General features: G+C 41.8%; 1 protein-coding gene across 10 annotated transcripts in view; it reads left to right on the top strand.

Annotated features, from left to right (window-relative positions):
* MTSS1 (MTSS I-BAR domain containing 1) overlaps positions 1-19,757 on the top strand; it is a 495,007-nt gene extending 475,250 nt beyond the window's left edge. For 4 of the 10 annotated variants that reach the window (XM_085604969.1, XM_085604971.1, XM_085604970.1 and 1 more), the window contains 4 exons: positions 895-1,089; positions 3,046-3,213; positions 7,133-7,295; positions 16,757-19,757. In XM_085604969.1, the coding sequence (XP_085461095.1) occupies positions 895-1,089; positions 3,046-3,213; positions 7,133-7,295; positions 16,757-17,457 (1,227 nt within the window). In that variant the 3' untranslated portion in view covers positions 17,458-19,757. The remainder of the gene's footprint in view (positions 1-894; positions 1,090-3,045; positions 3,214-7,132; positions 7,296-16,756) is intronic. The other 6 variants (XM_085604972.1, XM_085604976.1, XM_085604973.1 and 3 more) reach the window with 3 other exon arrangements.
* Positions 19,758-20,450: the final 693 nt, after the last annotated feature.

A 20,450-nucleotide genomic window follows, 5' to 3' on the forward strand; every position in this document is an offset into this window, starting at 1 on the left:
TAGGTGCGACCCATTTTACATGTACCATTCAGCACTAAACAGAAGCTGCTGTTCATTTTCACTTGTTTGCGTTGAGTTCCTAGCCATTCTCTGCAGGTTGAGCAGAAATCCTTGGTTGCTATCATGTTTGCATGTTCATTGATAGATGTTCATTGACAGATGTTTTTTGAGAGGCAAGAGTTGTCATATGTGATTGATAGTTGTAGCTGTTGAGGTCCATGGTTTGCGTCGGTAGGGAGTCACACAATATCAAAAATATTATATAGAGTATTCTATAGGGAAATGCTGGGGGCTATGGTTATGAGCCACACAATATTATATAGGGAAAAACTGGAGTCTGTGGTTATAAGTCACACAATTGGTGTATCCTCCTAGCACCAAATTTTCTTATTTTGATTCCAAAATATATAAATTCAAGAAGTTTCTGCTGCTTCCAGGGGAGTAATTTAGATCTGAGTTACAACTGTCAGTGACAGACAGGAGGCATGTTACAGTTCAAGTTTGTATAAATGTGTTTATTACACAATTATATACACAAAGTAGACAGACCTTTTCTTTTGCATCTCATATATAGAGATGTACATTGTTAATCTGAGATTTGACATGTACATTTGAATTTCCTAATCTGAAATTGTTTATTTTTGCAACCTGCTCCAAGCACATTGCTTGTAGGTACGCAAAGGGCTACATCTGCATATAAGACTAGTTACTCTTAACATCTGTTAAATATTATCCATCTTGAAAGCCATTGTTGATGTATTTGCATGTGCTTTTTGTGAAATTTTTATCTTGTGTTTAATTTATCCCATATGCATCAAATCCACATCATTTATTCTCATCCAGGGTTATATTTACCTTTTTCTGTTTGTTTTCCTTTGTTTTGTTTGTCTCCAGTTATCCAATGGTTTTTATCACTGTAGTTTATCAAGTGAACCATATCTAGCTTCAGTTGGTGCAGGTCCTTTCCCTCATTACCCGCCTGTTTCCCGTCCCTGGACCCGGTCTAGCTCTGTGCACCTTACAGACTACCATCATTATTACACCATTGGGCCTGGCATGTTACCATCATCTAAGATCCCTAGCTGGAAGGTTTGTGTTTTTTTTGTTGCACCATCTTTTAAATCCTCAAATCCGCAATGGCCATCATGCACGTCATTCTTGATTGCAGTGTGTTTTATGTCATATAGTATCTTACAGAACTGTTGTAATACATTGCACGTACATTGCTTTAGTACGCTGCTTGTAGGAAGCCAATGAGACTGTGAATTATAGTCTGCTAAGGGTGACTGTTAAGAGTATGGGGGTGTTGTAGAGCAGTGATTGAAGCCATCAAAGAAGACTGTTGAAATGAGTCAGACATATTAAATCACATACACAGTGTATCTACACACATGCAAGTTGGAACAAATGATTTCTATCAGTGAAAGCAAGAAAAATGCGGATGTTGTTACTGTGGTGTTTGTAGTGTAGAGCTCAGGGTTACTATAATACACTCTCATAATAGGGGGAGGCCAGAAACCAAGCCGCAACTAAACCCGTTTCCAGTTGATTTGGAGGAGATTTGAATCTCAACTTCTACCTATTGTGGATGCTCACCTCCTCCAGAAGCTCTCTAGATTCAATGTACCCACTGATTCAATTCTTGCTCCTTCACCTCCTGTCTCCATGGAGACTTGGATGCCAGCCATGGACATTAAGCTTTTTCTCTGGCAAGTCTGAGGAGTTCGGTAATTAGTTACATAAACCAGCTGCTAGGACTAAAAACCTGGGCACGGGTATTGTTGACAACTAGACCGAAGGAGCAGTAGTGATCTTCGTACAATGATATCACGTCCCAATTCCTTCCATTGTGCTCGTCCATTAGGCGTTTGGTTGAATTCATATCCCTGTCGGGGGAAGCATTGGTGCCTTTTTGCCTCTCGGTCCTTCCTGGTCCCTTCCTTCCATCAGAGCCATCTCTCTGCAGGCCTAAAAAAAGAAATCCAGAGAGAAAGACTATTGGGTGCCACTGCCAATATGTACCTTCATAAATATTTCCCACATCTAAATGCGCTGCTCATTACCTGCACCTACTCTCCTTGTGCTTCAACTGCACATGCGGGTTGTGACTGCGAGTGGTGCCTGACTTTGTGTTGTGCTGCAATCTGTAATGGGCTTCCACTTCCAGGACAAAAATAGGTAACAGAGACTTTTTTTCTAAATCTTTTGATTCATAGATAGAAGGCTATGTGTCGTATACACAATACAGATTGTAAAGCAAAAGAGAGCGCATGGTTATCCGCAGTTCTTAGGGCTGGCTGAAAGATATCCAGCCAATAAAGAATGTTTAGATTACATTTTTGTAATAAAACCTATATTTCCTAAATAACTTGACACCTGTAATAAGGGGAAGAAGCAGGCAATCTGTTCTTACTTTCACGGTTGACCTGATGAATAGTTAGCAAATGACAACGAATCAATAAACCTAATTATTGTGCCTTTTCAACTTAATCTGTACTCCTAATTCTGCCCACTTAAGGTTGAAGGTAATATTCAGACTATCAAGCGTGCTACACAGGTCGCCTATAGTTAGGTAGCCAACTAGGGTTTTTAAGGAGGTCTGCCTCCATTTAAAACATTCTTCACAAGTTTGTAACAAACAGAATAGTTATTATTCATAGTGGTACTTGTAGCCATTTTTTGGGGAGATTGTTATGGTATGTTTTCTAGCTTTTATTATTATTTGCATTGCATTTAGAAATTTAAATTACATAAAAAGCAAGTGTGTCACCCACAAGATCAATGAAATACTGAATGGGTGTGTTAGTCGTGTTGGTTTCAAGTTTATATCTGTTTGCAAATCTACTAATCTATGGAATGTGAAATGGCCACATATATAGATTGCTTAATAAAAATACTAATACTTGTCACGCCAATGCCATCCCGTAGCGGCAGTCCGATGTGTGCTGAGCAAGCATTTTAATTGCCGCATCTTTGCGTTGCCTGAGACTCAGAAGAGGGGTATGTACTTGTACTACAGGTGACTAACAGATATATCCTATTTAGGACTGGGCTAAGCCAGGTCCATACGATCAGCCTTTGGTGAACACCCTTCAGCGGCGTAAAGAAAAGCGCGAGGTTGACCCTGGTGGAGGAGGAGGCCAAAGTGCCCAACCAGTGCAGAGTGACGAGGGGCAGCGACCTCGGAGCATGACTGTCTCAGCCACCTCCAGGGTAATGTTCCACTTGTTAGACTTGTCAATGCACACTGATCAGAGCGCTGGTCCGGATGAGTGTTCGTAGCTCAATATTTCTGTTCACAATGTATCCATGAACTTGGCCACTGACACCCAGTGTTCCACTACTTGAAAAAAATGCAAGAGAAATTCTCCAAACTTTATACGTAAACCACCTAAAAGCATAATTTAATTAAATGATGTAACCCTGGGGTGGCTGATACCGCAAGGTTGAATAACAGTTATAAACTAAATAATCCGTTTGATAAACTGAATAATACCTAGACTTTTTACCTGCTTGTAAGATTGAATATTGTGTCTAAACGACACAAACCCTTATAGAAAAAGAAATGTAGGTTTATTAGTTAAGCTTTCTGAAGAAAAGGAGTTAGGAAGGGGGGTGCAAAGCTCTTGGTAGTGTGCATTTCCTTCCAAACCTTTGTAGGGCATTGTTAGCTTTGTTTTTAACTGCACATCACACCTGCTCTAATGAGATTAGGTAATGTCCACTCTGATTTAAAAGGCTGTTGGACAGAGGTACTAGGGAAAGTCACTTTTTACTGGTAAGTAGGATTCAACTCTATATCAAATAGGAAGCTTCATTTCGCTGCATGCTGCCGTGTTTGAGCTTGCGGTGCAAATAAGAGTCTGCGTTATATTCAAGAGCATGAGCTGTGATGATGCTAATTGGTGGCCACACAGAGAGGTCATTACATTCAAAGGTCCATTCTGTGAACTCCTAATTTGAGCTGAATAGGTTTCTATCTTAATTGGAATAATACTTATTTTGAAAATACTGGAATCAGTTACGCAGCAGCACGTTACAGAATTGTCCACGAAAAAGCGGCATATATAGATGTGGTGAAGGTTAATGATTTGTAATAGTGAATGAAGTCTGTCAGTACACTGCATACAAATATTTTATTTACATTTTACGATATGATTCAAATGTTGATGGGTTTGAGGACCACAAACCAAAGTGTGGCTGGGCTATAACAGCAGGATCTTGTGCGGAGGTTTTTGACATTTAAGAGGGATGTCTTGAGGGAACACTTGATTGCTAGAAGGGGGCGTAGGCTCGGAGTTTGTTGAGAAGGATATTCCAATGGAGTGAACCAAGTAGTTCAAAGAACTTGATCTGGAACCTGGATGGTGCGCAGGGTAGTTTAGGGACAGACCGGTAATTTAATTTTTTATCCAAATACAATCATTATGAAAGGTACTATTGGGAGCTGTTTCTAGAGCAAAGTAAAGAGGTGATGTGTCATGTACTGCCTTAAAGAACAGGCTTAGGAATTGAAACAGTGACATATCAGTTGCCTTGGTAGCAGGACAGAAAGGCATGTATGTTGGCCTTTCTGCTTCATCTAAAATATGTATTTGCCAATGATGAGTATTTAATTCAGTGGGTGCAGCGACACAGTACATGGCCAATTACGAGGCTGGTGCAGTAATTCAACTTTCTCATGACAAGCGTGTTAATCAGGGATTCAGTAGTCCTGAATGGGACTTAGTAAATAGAACCTGGCTTCCATAGTGGTAGAGCGAAAAAAGTAAGCCAGGGTCATGCTGAAATCTAGTTGCACTCTGAGATTGCTAGCAGAGAGGAAGGATGATGGTAGTTTCAGGAGTGAGGGGAAGTTTTAACTGATGATGATGGGTGATGTGATTTTAATGGAAAAGGCGGTAAGAGATAGGTTATATTTGTAAACATTAGTAGATGCTGTATAGCAGTCGAGGATTCTTGTTTGAAAATGAGTGATAGAAGGAGAAGTTGTGTCTGGCAGCGGCATAGAGGAAACAGAAGAATCTTTAAAGTGGGGATGGTAAGCTCAGCGAAGGTGGTATACAGTGAGACAAAAGTCCATGACTGAGCATTCAGGAATACTGTCTGGTAGGGGGCGGACAGAGATTGTGAGGAGCACCAGCAGACCGTAATAAGTGATTTGCAAGGTAGGAAAACAATCCCAGCGCTATGCTGATATCTCCTGTTAAAATTATGACAATTGTGAATGTTACAGAGGTTGAAGAAAAGGCTGGAGGAAACGTGGGTATGGTGAGAGAAATGTGGACACTTGTGTGACTATAGTTTATAGTTGGAAGTCAAATTGTTAAGTAAGATTCAACAATTAAGGGAAAGGATAGGCTGGTTTAATGCTAGGTACTCTAAGTATTTTTAGAATTTAGGAAAAATGGTAAAAGGTTACCTATTAATTAATTGACCAGTCATAGAACTATGGCAGGTTTAAAGTGCTGTGTGTTGGTGCAGGGATCCAGTACCCTGGATGAGAAGGCCATTGGTTTGAAGGTGTGAGAGATGATATAGTTGAATGGAGCCCAGAAGGATTTGGCCGGCTGAAACATGGATAGATTATGCTGGGACAGATGGTGGAAGGCGAGTTAGCAAGAGGTGTGGCTAGGGCGGAGAATAGTAGGGTATGGGCACTAAAGAGAATGCTGAAAGTGTTCCTGATACGGAAGATATGAGAGGAAAATCTGTCTATATTATTGGAATGAGAGATTGTCATGACATCGGGAGGGTGTAAATTTGCTTGGGACGTAAGAGGTTAATGTGTAAGACCACTGTGGTTGCTGTGTTGTGTGGAAATTAGTTAATAGCAATATGCAATTTTACTGAGTCTAGTGTGGTTGTAAAGGAGTTTGGGGCCGCCTTAAACGGGTTCCAGGTATTTGGGGTTACATAAGGCAAGGTCATGAGAGGGGATGGTGAGTTAAGAAAATATGGGCAATTGTAATGTTGCTTGCCCCAGAGGAATGGTTGAGATGTTAATGGTGTAAGTGAAGTCCGTCAACAAGGTTGATGTCATGATGAGATCATAAGTATTTGTAGTGGGAGCGCCTAGAATTAACAATGCAAAAGGAAGTGGTCCTCTAGTAGTTGGAGAGATGATGATGATTTTTTGGATTTAGATTGAGGTCACTGATAATGAGATAGGAGCCCAGCATTATATTTAGATCTTCTAATAAGAAATACCTGAATGCTTTCAGGGCTGTATAGTCTAATAATGTGAACCTCAGAAGTTGTGAGGATATTGTCTCTGTTGGATTCCTGAGTAAATGTGGTAGATTCCAGCAGTGGGATTTAAATAAAGCAAGACATTGATATCTTAATATTATCAGCAAGTCTCAGGGTTTGCCGTGGGAGTGGGTAGGTCTAGATTTAGTATTACAGTGGAAGTGGTCTGCGTTAGGTTGGACTTTGAAACCGGTAATTAACATTTTCCAAACAAAATATAAGAGGGCGGAAATAGGTGCTGTTTTAAGAGTGAGGTTGAGAGGTGAGCTGCAGTGTACTGGTAAGTATTTTTTGGTCTGAGATTTGGACGCAAGAACCATGAGGAAAGTAGATGGGGGGGGGGGGGCAATAAGCTAAAGATGATATTTAGATCTTCTGAAAAAAAGAATATAATGGCTCTGCAACACAGTATAATGAGGTGAGCTTTGAAAGGTGAGATGATACTGGCTTTGGTATGTTACAGGGCAGACAAGTGGATTCCTTCAGAGGAGGAGAGATGAGGTTGGGGCGGGGGTGGGGGGGTTATGTCTGCTAGGGTGGTAGTGGAAGGATATTGGAAGGATATCTGTGAAGTTAGTGTGTTGGGATCAACATGGATGTAAATTACAGCATGACATTTGTGATCACAAAATGTACTACATCTGGTCTGATTCCTGCAATCCTCAGTCAACCTTCCAATGTGTCACAGCACTATCGGTGTAAGCAAAATGAAACTTTAAGACAGATCAGTGTTCATGATGCTCCTGGGATTCCACATTAATCTGAACATGTTCTGATTAATTTGTAATGTTCTGTGCCCTCACACATGCGCTTGTCTCCTTTGCGTATTTCAGGGACTGACTAGCTTCTGTCTCCGGTTTGTCTTTACATGATTCTATAGCAAGGAGAAGAGATTGAGGCCTGTGACGAGCTCGCCCTTGCACTGAGCCGAGGTCTGCAGTTGGACACACAGAGAAGTAGCCGTGATTCCTTGCAGTGCTCAAGCGGATACAGCACCCAAACTACCACTCCATGCTGCTCCGAGGACACGATCCCATCACAAGGTATGGGCAGAATGATCGGCTACAAATCAGCTACAGATTTCAAGATGTGTTATTTCTCGCTTCGAAAAGAGTACGTTTACTAAACTACTGCAGTCTGAGACTCCATCAACATTGCAGAATTTGCTCTTAATGTGTAACTATCCAGTGCCCCATTATTGCTGATATTGTGTCTCCAGTTTCTTCTCAATATGTGCTGCACCTTATTCTCCTGCAGTGGTAGACACCTTTCCTAGGCTCCTTCACCTATACACAAAATGGGCACAGTATTCTTGATACCACTGAGGGTAAAAGCCCAACTTGCTTCAGCCATGGGTTGTGGTTAAGTAGAGTCCACCGTGGTGAAGCTTGTGAATGCTAATGCAACAAGTACTGCCTGTTGGTGATTTCTTGATTCTTCACCGCTACTCAGTTGTTCTGAAATAATTAGCACTTAATAGATTTGAATTTGCTGCTGATCTGTTAGTATCACATTGCTCCATATACATAAAACAGGACTTGTCCCACTGCCATTCCCAGGATAAGGCTCTGGACTGAGAGGTGCTGCATCGAGCCTATTTTCAAAACATTGCCAAGTGCCGTCTCAACCCCGTTTATAAAAGGACGCATTCTAACCACATACATATAAACGTGCATTTGACTCATTTCAGACTTAGTAAGTGGCCCCAGTAAACTTCTACACCATCTAATATGAATTCTAGCATTTCCCAGATCTGCAAGGGTCAAATTTCTAACCCACGTGTGCAAGGACTCAGTTCAGCACACTATCCTGAGGAATGAATGCCGTTTGGACCGCAGCCCTGTCACTAACCCGCTAAGCAGTCGTGCGTGGACAGTGTTGTCCGTTTACCAAACAATCTTTTGTTCTTGAACCCAATCAAACATAGTTCTAGAAGCAATAGGGATCTGTTTAAAATGTTTGCTAAAAATTCTTAATCTGATATTTAAAATGTGCATAGTAACCACACAGCATAAAAATATAAAAGCATAGACGGCGAGAATAAAATGAACATTTCAAATATGTTTAGAAAGATCCTCCTACCGCTGGCTATTTCTGAGGGCTACACTATAGTATTTAGTAGGGAGCCCACATATCTATTTTCCTAAGGATGATCGCCAGTGCTTTAAATGGAAAAAAAATAAGTGCAGGTACTCAGAAAAAAAATGTTGTGGATTGGGGGCGGGGCTATGTTTTCCAGTAAATGGCACACTGACGAATCAGTACTAGTGCTGCAGTTTTTATTTTAAAAGCATGAATGCCTTGATGTAATCTAGAGGGCCGGGATTTTGTTTCATGCAAATCCCTCTCATTTAAATTGTTGATGGGCGAAGATTTGCGCGCGATTAAAACAATGGGCATACTAACAAGCTGTGACCCAGAACAATGTAGCCCACGCTAGCGCCAATCAGGTTTTTTTGTCACCTTCAGACCCCCTCTGAAAGGGACCCTGCAGCGATACTCGACCTTTCACTCCAGAGATGCACACGCAGCTCTGTGTTCTACTGAAGGCGAGCTGCTCTGCTGGCGCTTTTGAACCAGCGCAACCCAGGCTTCAGCTTGGTTTGAAAGGCGCTTTAACCCATTGTAGGCCGTGCAGAAAGACCTGCCGAGGATGGAGCGCAGCACCAACCGCATCAAAACTGGGCCGTTATGAGCACCGGTACTCTCCTTTCCCGAGGAAAGGTCCCGGTACTCAAGGGGAGAAAATATAAAAGTGCCGGTACTCCGTACCGGTGAGTACCGGCCCATTTAAAGCACTGATGATCGCACATCCTACCTGTTGACAGTTAATGCAGCTGTCCCTTATCAGAGTTCTTGCCGGGGAAGGAAATGTTCTCTGGGCGAAAGTGCATTTTCTGCTGCACTTTCAGGCCTCGCTCTCAAACTGAAAGTGGCTGGTCCGGCCTGACCTCTAGCATGAAGACCTGTGCTAATCAATGGTCAAATCCTGTATTTCTTGTAGGGTTCAACCACTGTATTTTCAAAATAAAATGGGGCTCAAAGACATGAGTTTCTTAACAGACGAAGCTATTGGGACACAAGATGCGTCAGCCCTGTCCACACGTTGATTTTAAGCTGCCATTGCTAAAACCCTGAGATCCACATAGCAAGGGCCCATTTTAGAATTGTGGTGAAGATGATACACATGACCGTCGCACGTTTAGCTAAAGATTTGTAGACGAGAAAATGGATGTTAGACCTGGCTGTCTTTTGCTGTGGTTACCCTGCCATTATTGATCTGACCTCCTGTTTTTGACTGGGTGCTGAAGTTCGCTTTTGCTGGTTTTAGGACTCTGGGCACTTTACCACTGCTGACCAGTGCTAGTGTGCATGTGCTCTCTGCCTAAAATGTAATCGTATTTGGGTTATCCATGATTGGAATATTCTATTTACTAGTAAGTGCCTAGTACAGTGCACTGCGTGTGCCAGGGCCTGTAAATCAAATACTACTAGTAGGCCCGCAGCACTGATTGTGCCACCCACAAGATTAGCTCTTCAAACCCGTTTCAGGGCCTGTGTGTGCAGTGTTAAACTGCCATTTCAACCTGGTTAGTTCACCTACTTGCCATGCCCAAACCTTCCCTTTTATTAGATCTAAGGCACCCTAGGCCCTAGGTAGCCCCATAGGCAGGATACAGTATATTTAAAAGCTAGGACCTGTTGTCCTTGTTAGTTTTACATTGCCTGGTAGTTAAAAACTGCTACATTAATTTTTCACTAACGCAAGGCCTATCCCTCCCATAGGTTAGCATTGGAGCTACTTTAATCTCACTAGTTTATCTGTCAGTTGGGAGCATATAGATAGATATTGGAGTTTGGTGTCTCTGGACTTACAATTTAAAAACGCAGCTTTTAGTGAAGTTGGTTTTTAAATTGCAGGTCTGAAAATGTCACTTTTAGAAAGTTGGCATTTTCCTACTTTAACAATTCTTTGCGTCTGCCTGGCCCTAGAATACATGTTTGGGTTGGATGACAGCTGGTATTTTTAAATTCACTCTAGAAAGACACTCACATACGGAGCTGAGGTGTGCCCTGCATATCTTGATGGCGCATCTCCAGGCTGATGAGGCTTCCTGAGCTAGAGTGGTGGGTTACACTTGCACCTGAATAGGGCTGTGCCTGTGCCCACACAAAAGTCTCCACCCCCTGTAGTGTGACTGGAGTCAGGGCAAGGAAGGGCAGAGTCCATTATTTGAAGACTTCTTACTACAAAGGCCAAAATGGGTATAAATACTGGACCTCTGACACCATCTACTCTGAACACTTCTGGATTAAGGACATCCTGCCAGGAAGAAGAGCAGCTGTTCTGCCAGGAGGGACTGCCATTTTGCTGTCTGCTTTGCTGTGTTGGGCTGTTGCCCACTGCTTCTGTTCTGGGAGTGAGAGGACTGGACGTTGTGCTCTACATCCTGCTTTCTAAAGTTTCTCCAAGAGATTGAGTTGAGCTTGCCTTCTGTTGAAAGCCTCAGGTCTACCAGAGACTTTACCTGTTGCACCTGGGCTCCTCTCCTGAGAGCCCTGCTTGCCAAGTGGTGCCAAATCCTATTCCATGGGCCTTTGGAAGTGAGTTTCAGTGCTACAAGAGTAACCCCACATTGGGCAACTGCTGAACAAATGCTTGTCTGCAACTTTGCTGTGCCAGTGTCTGCACAGAAGCCGTAGTCCCCGCTCGATGTGACTTGCAACGCAGGTACCGGTGATGGAGGCTTGAGATACCTCTTGCTCCTGCTCAGGTTTTCGGTGGGGAGCAGGAGGACCTTTCAAAAATTCCTCGGTTCAGAATAGGTATCTTGTGGTTCATTTGCTTTCTCTGGAAGCTGGAGTTTTGCCATTTCGGTTGTGCCTCTTGTTTTTGTGGGAAATTGTGGTATATGTTCTCATTGCCTAAACGGCATACTCCAACAACAACACTGAATGACTTCCTTTCTGGCACATATCTAATTTCTGTATAAGCAGCTGTTGTGACGGAAATGTCACCCTGCATGGCTTGATAGAGTGTGCACTACTTTCTTGAGATCGCCCTGTAGCATGATTCTGTAGGTTTTTGTCACCTCAGCACACATAACCTTGTGTGTACCGAAGACCACTATAAAATGGTGTGAGATTCAACGTGGAGCTCAGCAGTTGACGAGACACACCACGGTTACCACCCGCGCCCCTTTTTCTGATAGTGACTAATGTAGAACCACCAGCCTGAGATGATCTGGCAATGATGACAGCGACTGATTTATAGAAAAAAAGTAGGCCTTTTCACCGTTTGCCTGCAGAAGAAGAGTTGCATCCTGTTTCTAATGTACCTTTAAACCAGGCTGTTTAGTCCATCCATATGAGAAATGGATGGAGCGGGTATATGTGATCTGCATGAATAAGACATAGTGGACACAGTGTGTGGGTGTGGTGCTTCACCATGGGCGAGCAAGAATCTGTTTTTGGACTCCTGTAGGAATGATAAGATGGAGGTTGACGATGAACCAGCAAAATACTCTTAGGCGTTTTGAAGTGAGCCAGACTCCTATAAATGAGGGGTGAGGGACAGAAGCCTCTTTAAAATTGCAGGCAGAGCCCCTGTCAATTTGCAGCTACCTTCAAAGGAAGCAGCTGACAGTTGTGTGTAGTAGCTAAGTACAAAAGACACCACCGGCACGTTTGTGAAATTTTTCTATAGTCTGTGACCAGGAACACCCAGCTACACCCCTCTTTCCTGCTAAATTTGCAGAACAAAAAATATTTGGCTGAGGTGCATGTGTGAAGAGACCCAAACTCCATTAACCCAAACAAAGCTGCTCCCCGACTGTCTGCCAAAGTGCCATAAATATTGCACAGAATACCCAAGTCTTTCTGATGGATACATCTTCCAGCAGATTCTTTACCTTATTAATTAACCCTCAGAATATTTTCCCAGCCATGGTTCTTCAGTACCACCAGGCGATGTCAGGTTGCCCCAGCTGCGACTCTGCCTCCGGACATAATAGCGGGGAATATTAAATAAAGAAAAGCAGTAGTTTCTGTAAATGCGTGCGAGCAACGTCCAATTTTAAAACACAATTAATGCTAATTCAGATTCTCTAGGGATACAGCTTTACTCATGGGTCATAATGTCTTTGCTTCCGGCAGCCTGGGCCTCCCCATTGCGAATGCCACCAGCCTTTTGGGTTGCTATGTTCATACCTGGTAGAAGTAGGCAAAACATACACAACATGACTTTGCCTTTTCTTGGTGAATGACCAATTGGATGTATCCAAACAATTCCACCAATGATGTAGACATTTCATGGCTACTACAGGGAAGTACAGTCCTGATAGACAGCCTTTTCAGCCTGACCCAATACCTCAATAACTATACCACTCCTTTCAGCGCAAGGGTCTAGGAGATGGAACCAACAGGAGCAGCAGATGCTGATGCAGACTCTGCCAATCTCTGCCGACTCTGCTACTTCACCCCTCTGTGCCCTCTCCTCTCCAAGCTGTCATCCTCCGATGGAGCGGAGGGTCTCTCAGTTTAAACCATTTAGGAGACGATCACAATATATTGGTCATCCAGCTAATCCACATGGGCTAAATCATAAATTTCCTATCTTTTCCTCAAAATCTTCCTCATTCCAGCAGGCTTAAGTCATTGTTGTGCAAAGTGGCCAGACTGGTGGTGCCTTTAAAGGGGCAAAAAATTCCACTCCATCTGCTTTTTGGTCAGCAGGAAGGAAGTAGGTCTCATCCTCATCCCGGTTCTTCGTCTTCTGAACAAAATCCCTAGCGATAACCCTGGGTAAGAAATTGAACATGTAAGCCCATATCAGCGCTTCCACACACAGTGCATGGTCCAAATTTAACTTACTTGAGAAGGTGAAACCATTCATCCCACCACCAGATTTCAAGACATCCGTGCAATCACTAGTCTTATCCAGATTGGACTATGGTAGTGCGACCTTAACAGATTACCAAAACCACTAACGGCACCACTGACAGCGACTCTCAATGCTGCGGCAAAACTAATAGGAAAGAGGCAGTCCAACCACATCACGCCCTCTCTTGTTTCTCTCCAGTGGCTCACACATAAAGCCCTGCACCAAATCGAACCCAGGTACATTGCACAAAAGCTCACAATCTTACGAAGCAGTCGCTCCCTGTGGAGTACCAGCTCACTCCGGCTCGACTCTCCAAGATTCAAATAAAAAAAGAAAAACTAAAACCTGCTTGGATTGGCCTCAAGGATATGGACACACTCCCAGCTGAAATTCAGTCTAATCCAGAGGTCTACAATCTGTGGGGCGCGACCCCCAGGGGGGCCCTGGAGTCCTGGAAAGGGGGTCGTGCATTCCCCACCTTTACTTGTCCCTGCAATTCAAAACCTGTACTTTCCTTTTGAAAAAAGACAGCCCTCCAGGGACGGCTAATTTAGATCGTTATCAGCTGCTTCTCTGAATGAAATGCAAATGTAAAAGTGTAAGGGATGCTTGGGAGCACTTCTTTACAACTGGGCTGGGAAGTGCTTGCTTTTAATTATAACTGCATTTACACAGCCCTTAGTGCCCCTAAAGAGGTGTTGAAGGGACACCTATGGAAAAAAAAGTTTGCATTACATACACTCTGGTATTTCTAAAATCTATGTTTTGGAAGCACCACTTTATCGTAAAACTATTTCCACCTTTTGCAGCATTCTATCTTACACTGTGTGTAATTTAAGTATAAATAATGACATATATTCACAGTGCTTTCTGTCACAGGCTGTGAACTCATAGTACTAAAAATACACATCGCTATTCTCCACTGAACCAACCAAGATTTAATTCTGTGGCTCTCTGGTTACATGCAGACCTTTGCAGTGCATTCACTAATAGAGGTTTCATAATGTACTACAGTGCAGTTTCCACTGAGTAACAACTTTTAAATTTATTTTTCATTTACGCTGCCCATTATTTTTTATGTAGATACCTGTTGGTGAAAGACCTCAAAAACGTACAGAGGGCCTCATTTATGAAAATTGTTGCATCGCTGCGACAAAACAGCGATGCAACAGTTTTCACTGCGCCCTCCTTGTGACAATGGATGTGCGGCATTTAATGTATGGCACACCATGTTGTAAGGAATCACAGATACTTCAGTATTTCTAACGTATCTGTAGGGGTAAAAGTGACACATTGCTGGGGTGTGTCTGAAAACAGACAACTCCAGCAAGGTGTCCTTTCACATGGGGCAAACCCCCTGTGAAAGGGCCTGCGCCAGTCTCACGCCTGCTGTGAGACAGTTGTAAGATATTGACACAGTAGCGTACTAGAAGTGTGGCAGTGAAATCTAATAGATTTTACTGCGTCACTTCTACTGGCCTTTATTGCGGGGGAACAACCACCCTGCAAACATTATACCTGACTCAGGTATAATGTAGAGCAGGCCTTTACAAAGTGACACATCTGCTTAGATGCATCACTTTGTAAATATGGCGCAACGTGGCACATTATTTACGCCGCCACAGCGTCACAAAAAGTGACGCAATGGTGGTGTAAAAGTGTGGCACGCCTTCATAAGTAAGGCCCAGAATATTTTGGAGCTTATTTATGAGAGGCTTGCATCGCCAGAGCATCACTTTTTTTGACCCTCCAGTGGCACAAGCCTCTCAACCATACCTATGAGGCAGTGCAGAGTCACCCTGCATGGCTTTGCATGCCCTCATAGATATGGAGTAAGACATAGCAGCGTAAGTCACTGCTTTGAAATTCTCTGCGTCAAGGAGCTGTTCCATGGGCTTTGTGTGGGGTCCCACGCAACACACATGGATTTTGATGCTGCCCCATATTTACAAAATCACGGAAACCTGGGGAGTTCCAAAAACAGATGCCTCCCCAGTGGAGGTGTAACGAGGAGAGATGTTTTCATTTCTCCTAGTTTTTTCCTCTTTCCACGTGTGCTGCATTGTGAAGCTCACATAGAAAGAGAAAAACGCCTCTCTGGATTGTTTTTGTGAATGAAGGTGCCCCTTCCTGTACAAAAACAATCCTGTCTGTGTTGGTGCTAGGCAGCAATTTGTGCGCAAATGCAAGGGAAAAGGACAGGAATTCACCATATTTCATAAATACGCCAATTCCTCATAAATTAGGCCCTTTGTTTTTAGCTACACCTTTGACTACACCCCCATGCTAAACACTGTTTAATATTATTTCCCCATGGTAAAAATTATTTGCTGTAGGAATTGGGGGCATTTATAGTTGTCGATAGTTGAGGATGAAGAGTACAAGGTTCTAGAAATGTTTGTCAGAAGGGGGTCCTTATGCCTAAAAAAGTTTGACAAGGGGGTGCTGCATCAAAAAGTTTGAAGACCTCTGGTCTAATCCATCAACCCACATAAGAAAGAGGTCAAAAGGATTCTACTAAACAGATTCCTAACATAAGGACCAGGGAGTCTGTGGCACTGTCTGAAACCCCAGTTCCTCTCATCCAGACACAGCACCAGTCTTGTTTATTAAGCCATCAGGAGAGAGGACGATGAAAGCGAATTTTGTTTTAATCCTGATGTCAGTCAATAGGTTATCGTTTTTCTATGTACAGCACTCTGATACCCATGGGTCATGTTGACGTGGTATTAAAATCTGAAAACAAAATAAATAAAATCGTATGTTGGCCCAGCTGTTCTAAAACTGATCAGTATCTCAAACATTCCTTTCTGATTCCTTTCAGTAATTTACCTATTGCTGTACTTTGTGACATGGGACAGAAAAACAAGCCTGAAAAGCTATATCTTTATAAGTTCAAGTAATATACACCATTTTAACTCCCATGTCCTGCATATACTGAGCAAGTTGCTGTTTCTATTTTGCTGGACGATTCTGTGTATATGCTATTTGTTTAGCAATCTATCAACAAAGTTCCTTAAGATCAAACTAGGGAAATTTAAGGATATGACCCCTGAACTCGATTATTAATGCTGCAGCAAGAACCGTACCAGTCCTTAAGAGTAATCACAAAGGGTTTAGCATAATCAGTTTGTATTTATTTGTGAGGAGATGTGACCATGGGCCTAGAGCTGTTGCCCTTTAAATGAGGGTGCCAAGTTCAATTCCTGACCTCTATTCAACATCCTGTTATTGTGGGTAAGCGCTTAATTCTCCCCATGTCTAAAAAAAAAAAAAATCATCAGTATATAATGTTGTGTTGTGAAGTGTTTTTATGTGCTCGGGTGCAACCTATAAAGAAGCTGCAAAATTAGAATTGTGTGAATTGGTTTGATTCGTATAATGAGTTCAAAAGAGACACAATCCAGTCTTCACTAATCGGGTTTTGAAAATTATTTAATTTGGCTAATCTTTTAACTCCATTTATGCATCCCCCTAATGGAATTGCCTGCGTAGATAAAACTATTCATTGTAGGTTCTGGTTGGCGACTGTATGCTCCGAGATAATAATGACCACAGTCAATGTTGTGTGTGGATTTTTTTTTAAGCTAATGTATTCTAATGTATATCCTTTTTTATCAGTTTCAGATTATGACTACTTCTCAGTCAGTGGTGACCAAGAGGCGGAGCAGCAAGAATTTGACAAATCGTCCACCATTCCTAGAAACAGTGACATCAGCCAGTCCTACCGTAGATTGTTCCAGGCGAAGCGCCCAGCCTCTACTGCAGGGTTGCCGACCACTTTGGGGCCAGTAATGGCCACACCGGGTGTGGCAACTATTCGAAGAATCCCATCAACTAAGCCGGCCGTGAGACGTGGCACCATAGGAGCTGGTCCCATTCCAATCAAGACACCAGTGATTCCTGTTAAAACACCAACTGTACCAGATATTCCTGGGGTATTGCCCCTCACACCAAGCGGGCCTGATGATTGCGTAGATCCAAGCCCAGACTCTCCCTCGACTGGAGAAATCACACCAGGGGCTAGTGGCCTCCCATCGTCATTTTGGAGTGGACAGGCGTCTGTCAATCCTCCACTAACTGGCCCTCAGGCAAGTATTTCAGAGGAGCAAAGACCTGCCACATCCGAAAAGGAGGCAGATGAAGATGACCGAGAAAGTGGAGGTACTGATATGTCTCCAGGCCAAACTGAGCCTGACCTGGCCTCTGAGCAGGGAGCAGGAGACACACAGGAAGGTGGAGACATGCTGAATGCCATCCGCCGCGGAGTCAAACTGAAGAAGACTTTGACGAATGACCGGTCAGCTCCGCGTTTCTCCTAAATGTATAGGAATACTGCCAGAGTATGAAAACGGAGTATGAACAGTATCATGAAACATCCGGGTTTTTTTAAACGTCCATTCCAATCTATAATCACATGTTATAGAAAACGCAATGTAAACAGGTGTTTTGAAAGTTCTGAAGTTTCTCTTGACAAGCTAATTAAAGAGTCCGCAGCACTGACAAGGAATTGCTCTTTTAATTTGTAAATAATGACAAATTCTTTTTCGCACATTTCATCTGATATTCCTTTTTAATTTTTCAGAAGGTGCCAAACTCCATTTAACTTTTGTATTAATATTTGTAAAGATCTAAAAGGTTCAGTCGTAACAAATAACAGAGCAAAGTAATTTCATTTTTGCTGCAGGACAGACATGCATTGGCTTTACTTCAAGCTTTTCTAGAGCACATTGTGGTAAGTTCAGTTAAAAAAAGTTACAACTTTTAGTTTCATGTACAAAGTAACTTGAGATTTACTCTTTATATTACTTTTTTTGCAAAGGTTACAACTGATAAATATTAAAAGCAATATATATATACATACAAAAATATATGTGAAACAAAGAAACGAGAACGCATTGGAGTGTATTGGGGTAGGGGTAAGGTACACAGTTGGTGTAAAAGCTACTGTATCACACAAGTAGACTACTTGGAGTCTCTTACAAGTACCTCCATGGGTAAAGAATCCAGAAAAGCCATATTGGATTGCAGTGTTTCAGTTTTCATTGGGTATTTTGCAATGGGTTTTGTGCTCCTTTTGCCACAGTTCCAATTTGCTGGGCAACAGCGACATCCAATCATACGCATGCTGCTTTAATTGTGTAGGCTTACAGTTCTTTGACCCTTTTTCCGTTGTGTGCTAATCTTTTTCCATGAAAAGTAACATGTTGGGGTGGGGAGTGGAAGACATAAGAAAGGGTATGTCCAACTAAAAAAAGAATTGTAAAGCCGCTTTCTGAATGATAGCTGAAAGTTAATGGTTGCTATCCAATAGCTTTTGCTCTGTGCCCAGCAGGCTGGGTACATTGAAAAGGCCTACATATTTTAAGAGTTTATCGGACAGTGTTAAACAACTTGAAATATTTTAGTAGTTTACATTACAATTAATTTGCGTTAGGATTCAGGGGCTTATTTTTTAACTTATTTGAAAGGAAAAAAGGATTTGGCCTTGTGCAAAGTGAGTTGGGAGAAAGATTTGGATGAGGTCATAATTTAATAAAAAAAACAAAAAAACAAAACAGCACATACATGGGTAAAACATTCTACCCTAACTAGGCTAAGGAATGGCGAGGACGGGTGTTTTAAATATTCTCTTTTTATATTGTAGGCAATATATTTTTGGAATATTGACTTGATGAGCAATGCAGAAGAAGTTTCTTTTTTCTTATTGGGAAAAGTACATTTATTATTTTGATATCTGCCCTCAATGACTTAATACTATTTCATTGGGAAAGTGGGCAGGAAAAGGGGGAGGGGGGCTTGTGGCTATTCCTGCGAAACTTGGCAATCACCATATAAAAACTAAAGGGGCTAGTTTCCACAGAAATCAGCAGGTCCTTTAACGATTATTGTTTCACCCATCACAGCATCCGATGTAGTAATTAAATGTTAATGTGTAGTTAAAGTGTTTCTACAGAAAATGTATGCCGCTGTGACTTGCACAATCCTTTTCTGTTGATGTTTCAAAGCAGGGGCATGATTATAATATTCTTAAACCTGGCTTTTATTTTTTTTAAACTTCTTCTTACAGAGCATATAAAAACATAGTGCCTGTGGTGTAGCCCGGGAATCACAATGTTTGAAAAAACAAGCAAAACAAAAAAAACTGTGGCCCATGCATTAAGCAAATTGGGCTATGACCCCTTTTTCTTTCACCAAATCCTGTTCTACAAAGTGGGACTTCATTAGTTTTTAATGGTATCTATACCTTTACAATAAATGGATGTGACTGTACAATAGTACAGTTTTCTCACTTGTTTAGTTATTAAACGTTTAGTATATTCTCAGTAAGTTTGATATAAAATGTTGCCAAAATCAGTGTAGAAAGGATGTGACTGAACACTTCGAATAGTTTTGTTGTTTGTGTTTTTGCATATTGTAAAAGCAGTGTCACAGCTGGAAAATAATTAAAAAAACATGTTTCTAATGGTAAGTTATTGTGGTTTAGTTGCTAGTTTGTACCGAGAGTTGACCTCTCCCTGTGAAGTTTTTGTTCTAACCTGGTCTAACTAACAATTGCTGTAATCGTGTCTCCCTCTACATTGTAATGACTGCTTCAGCCTACATAAAAATAATTAAAAAGTATGTTTGTATCTGTGTTTTCCTTGTACAAGAGGAAATGTCACATCCTTGAATAAATGTATTTGTCTTGTTTTTATAACAGTTCCAACAAAATAGCAAACAAAGGCCACTTAATGAATATATGTATGTGCATATGTATACACATTCTAATTTCTCTTCACTTAAACAGTCTTTCACATAGGGTATAATTAGGAAACAACAGAGGCACAGCACTTAATGTGCAATTCTTATTCATTTATCAAATTCGAACTACCAGGTACCCTCTGCGACTGGCACCTAAAACCAAATCCGGATCACAACTGACCTTATTGGGCATATTTGTAAAATAATTCCAGAATTGTTGCACAGGATTTTTCACAAAGCCAGAATATCATCACATATCAGTAAGTTTACTAAATATCATTTTAACAATCGAAGGTGAGGGGTGGAGAGGCTCTTAAAAAATGTAATCTGGGAGAAAAACTGTCAAAAACCGCTTCAGTCTCATTTTCATCGTTTTTAAAAGAGAAGTCGAGGGGAGACATGATAGCAGTCAAAATTCACATCAAATGATGTGACGGGCCTTCGATCGTCATTTAGAAGCTAGCAACCAGATAAATGCTATCATTAAAATCTTTTGCAGAAGTGTTTTAAAACCGCACACATCAAAACAACTTAGTGACAGCCATCTGGATTACTACAATGAAGCATTTGG

This window comes from Triturus cristatus, chromosome 5_1, assembly GCF_964204655.1.
Source record: "Triturus cristatus chromosome 5_1, aTriCri1.1, whole genome shotgun sequence".
Taxonomy (NCBI): Eukaryota; Metazoa; Chordata; class Amphibia; order Caudata; family Salamandridae; genus Triturus; species Triturus cristatus.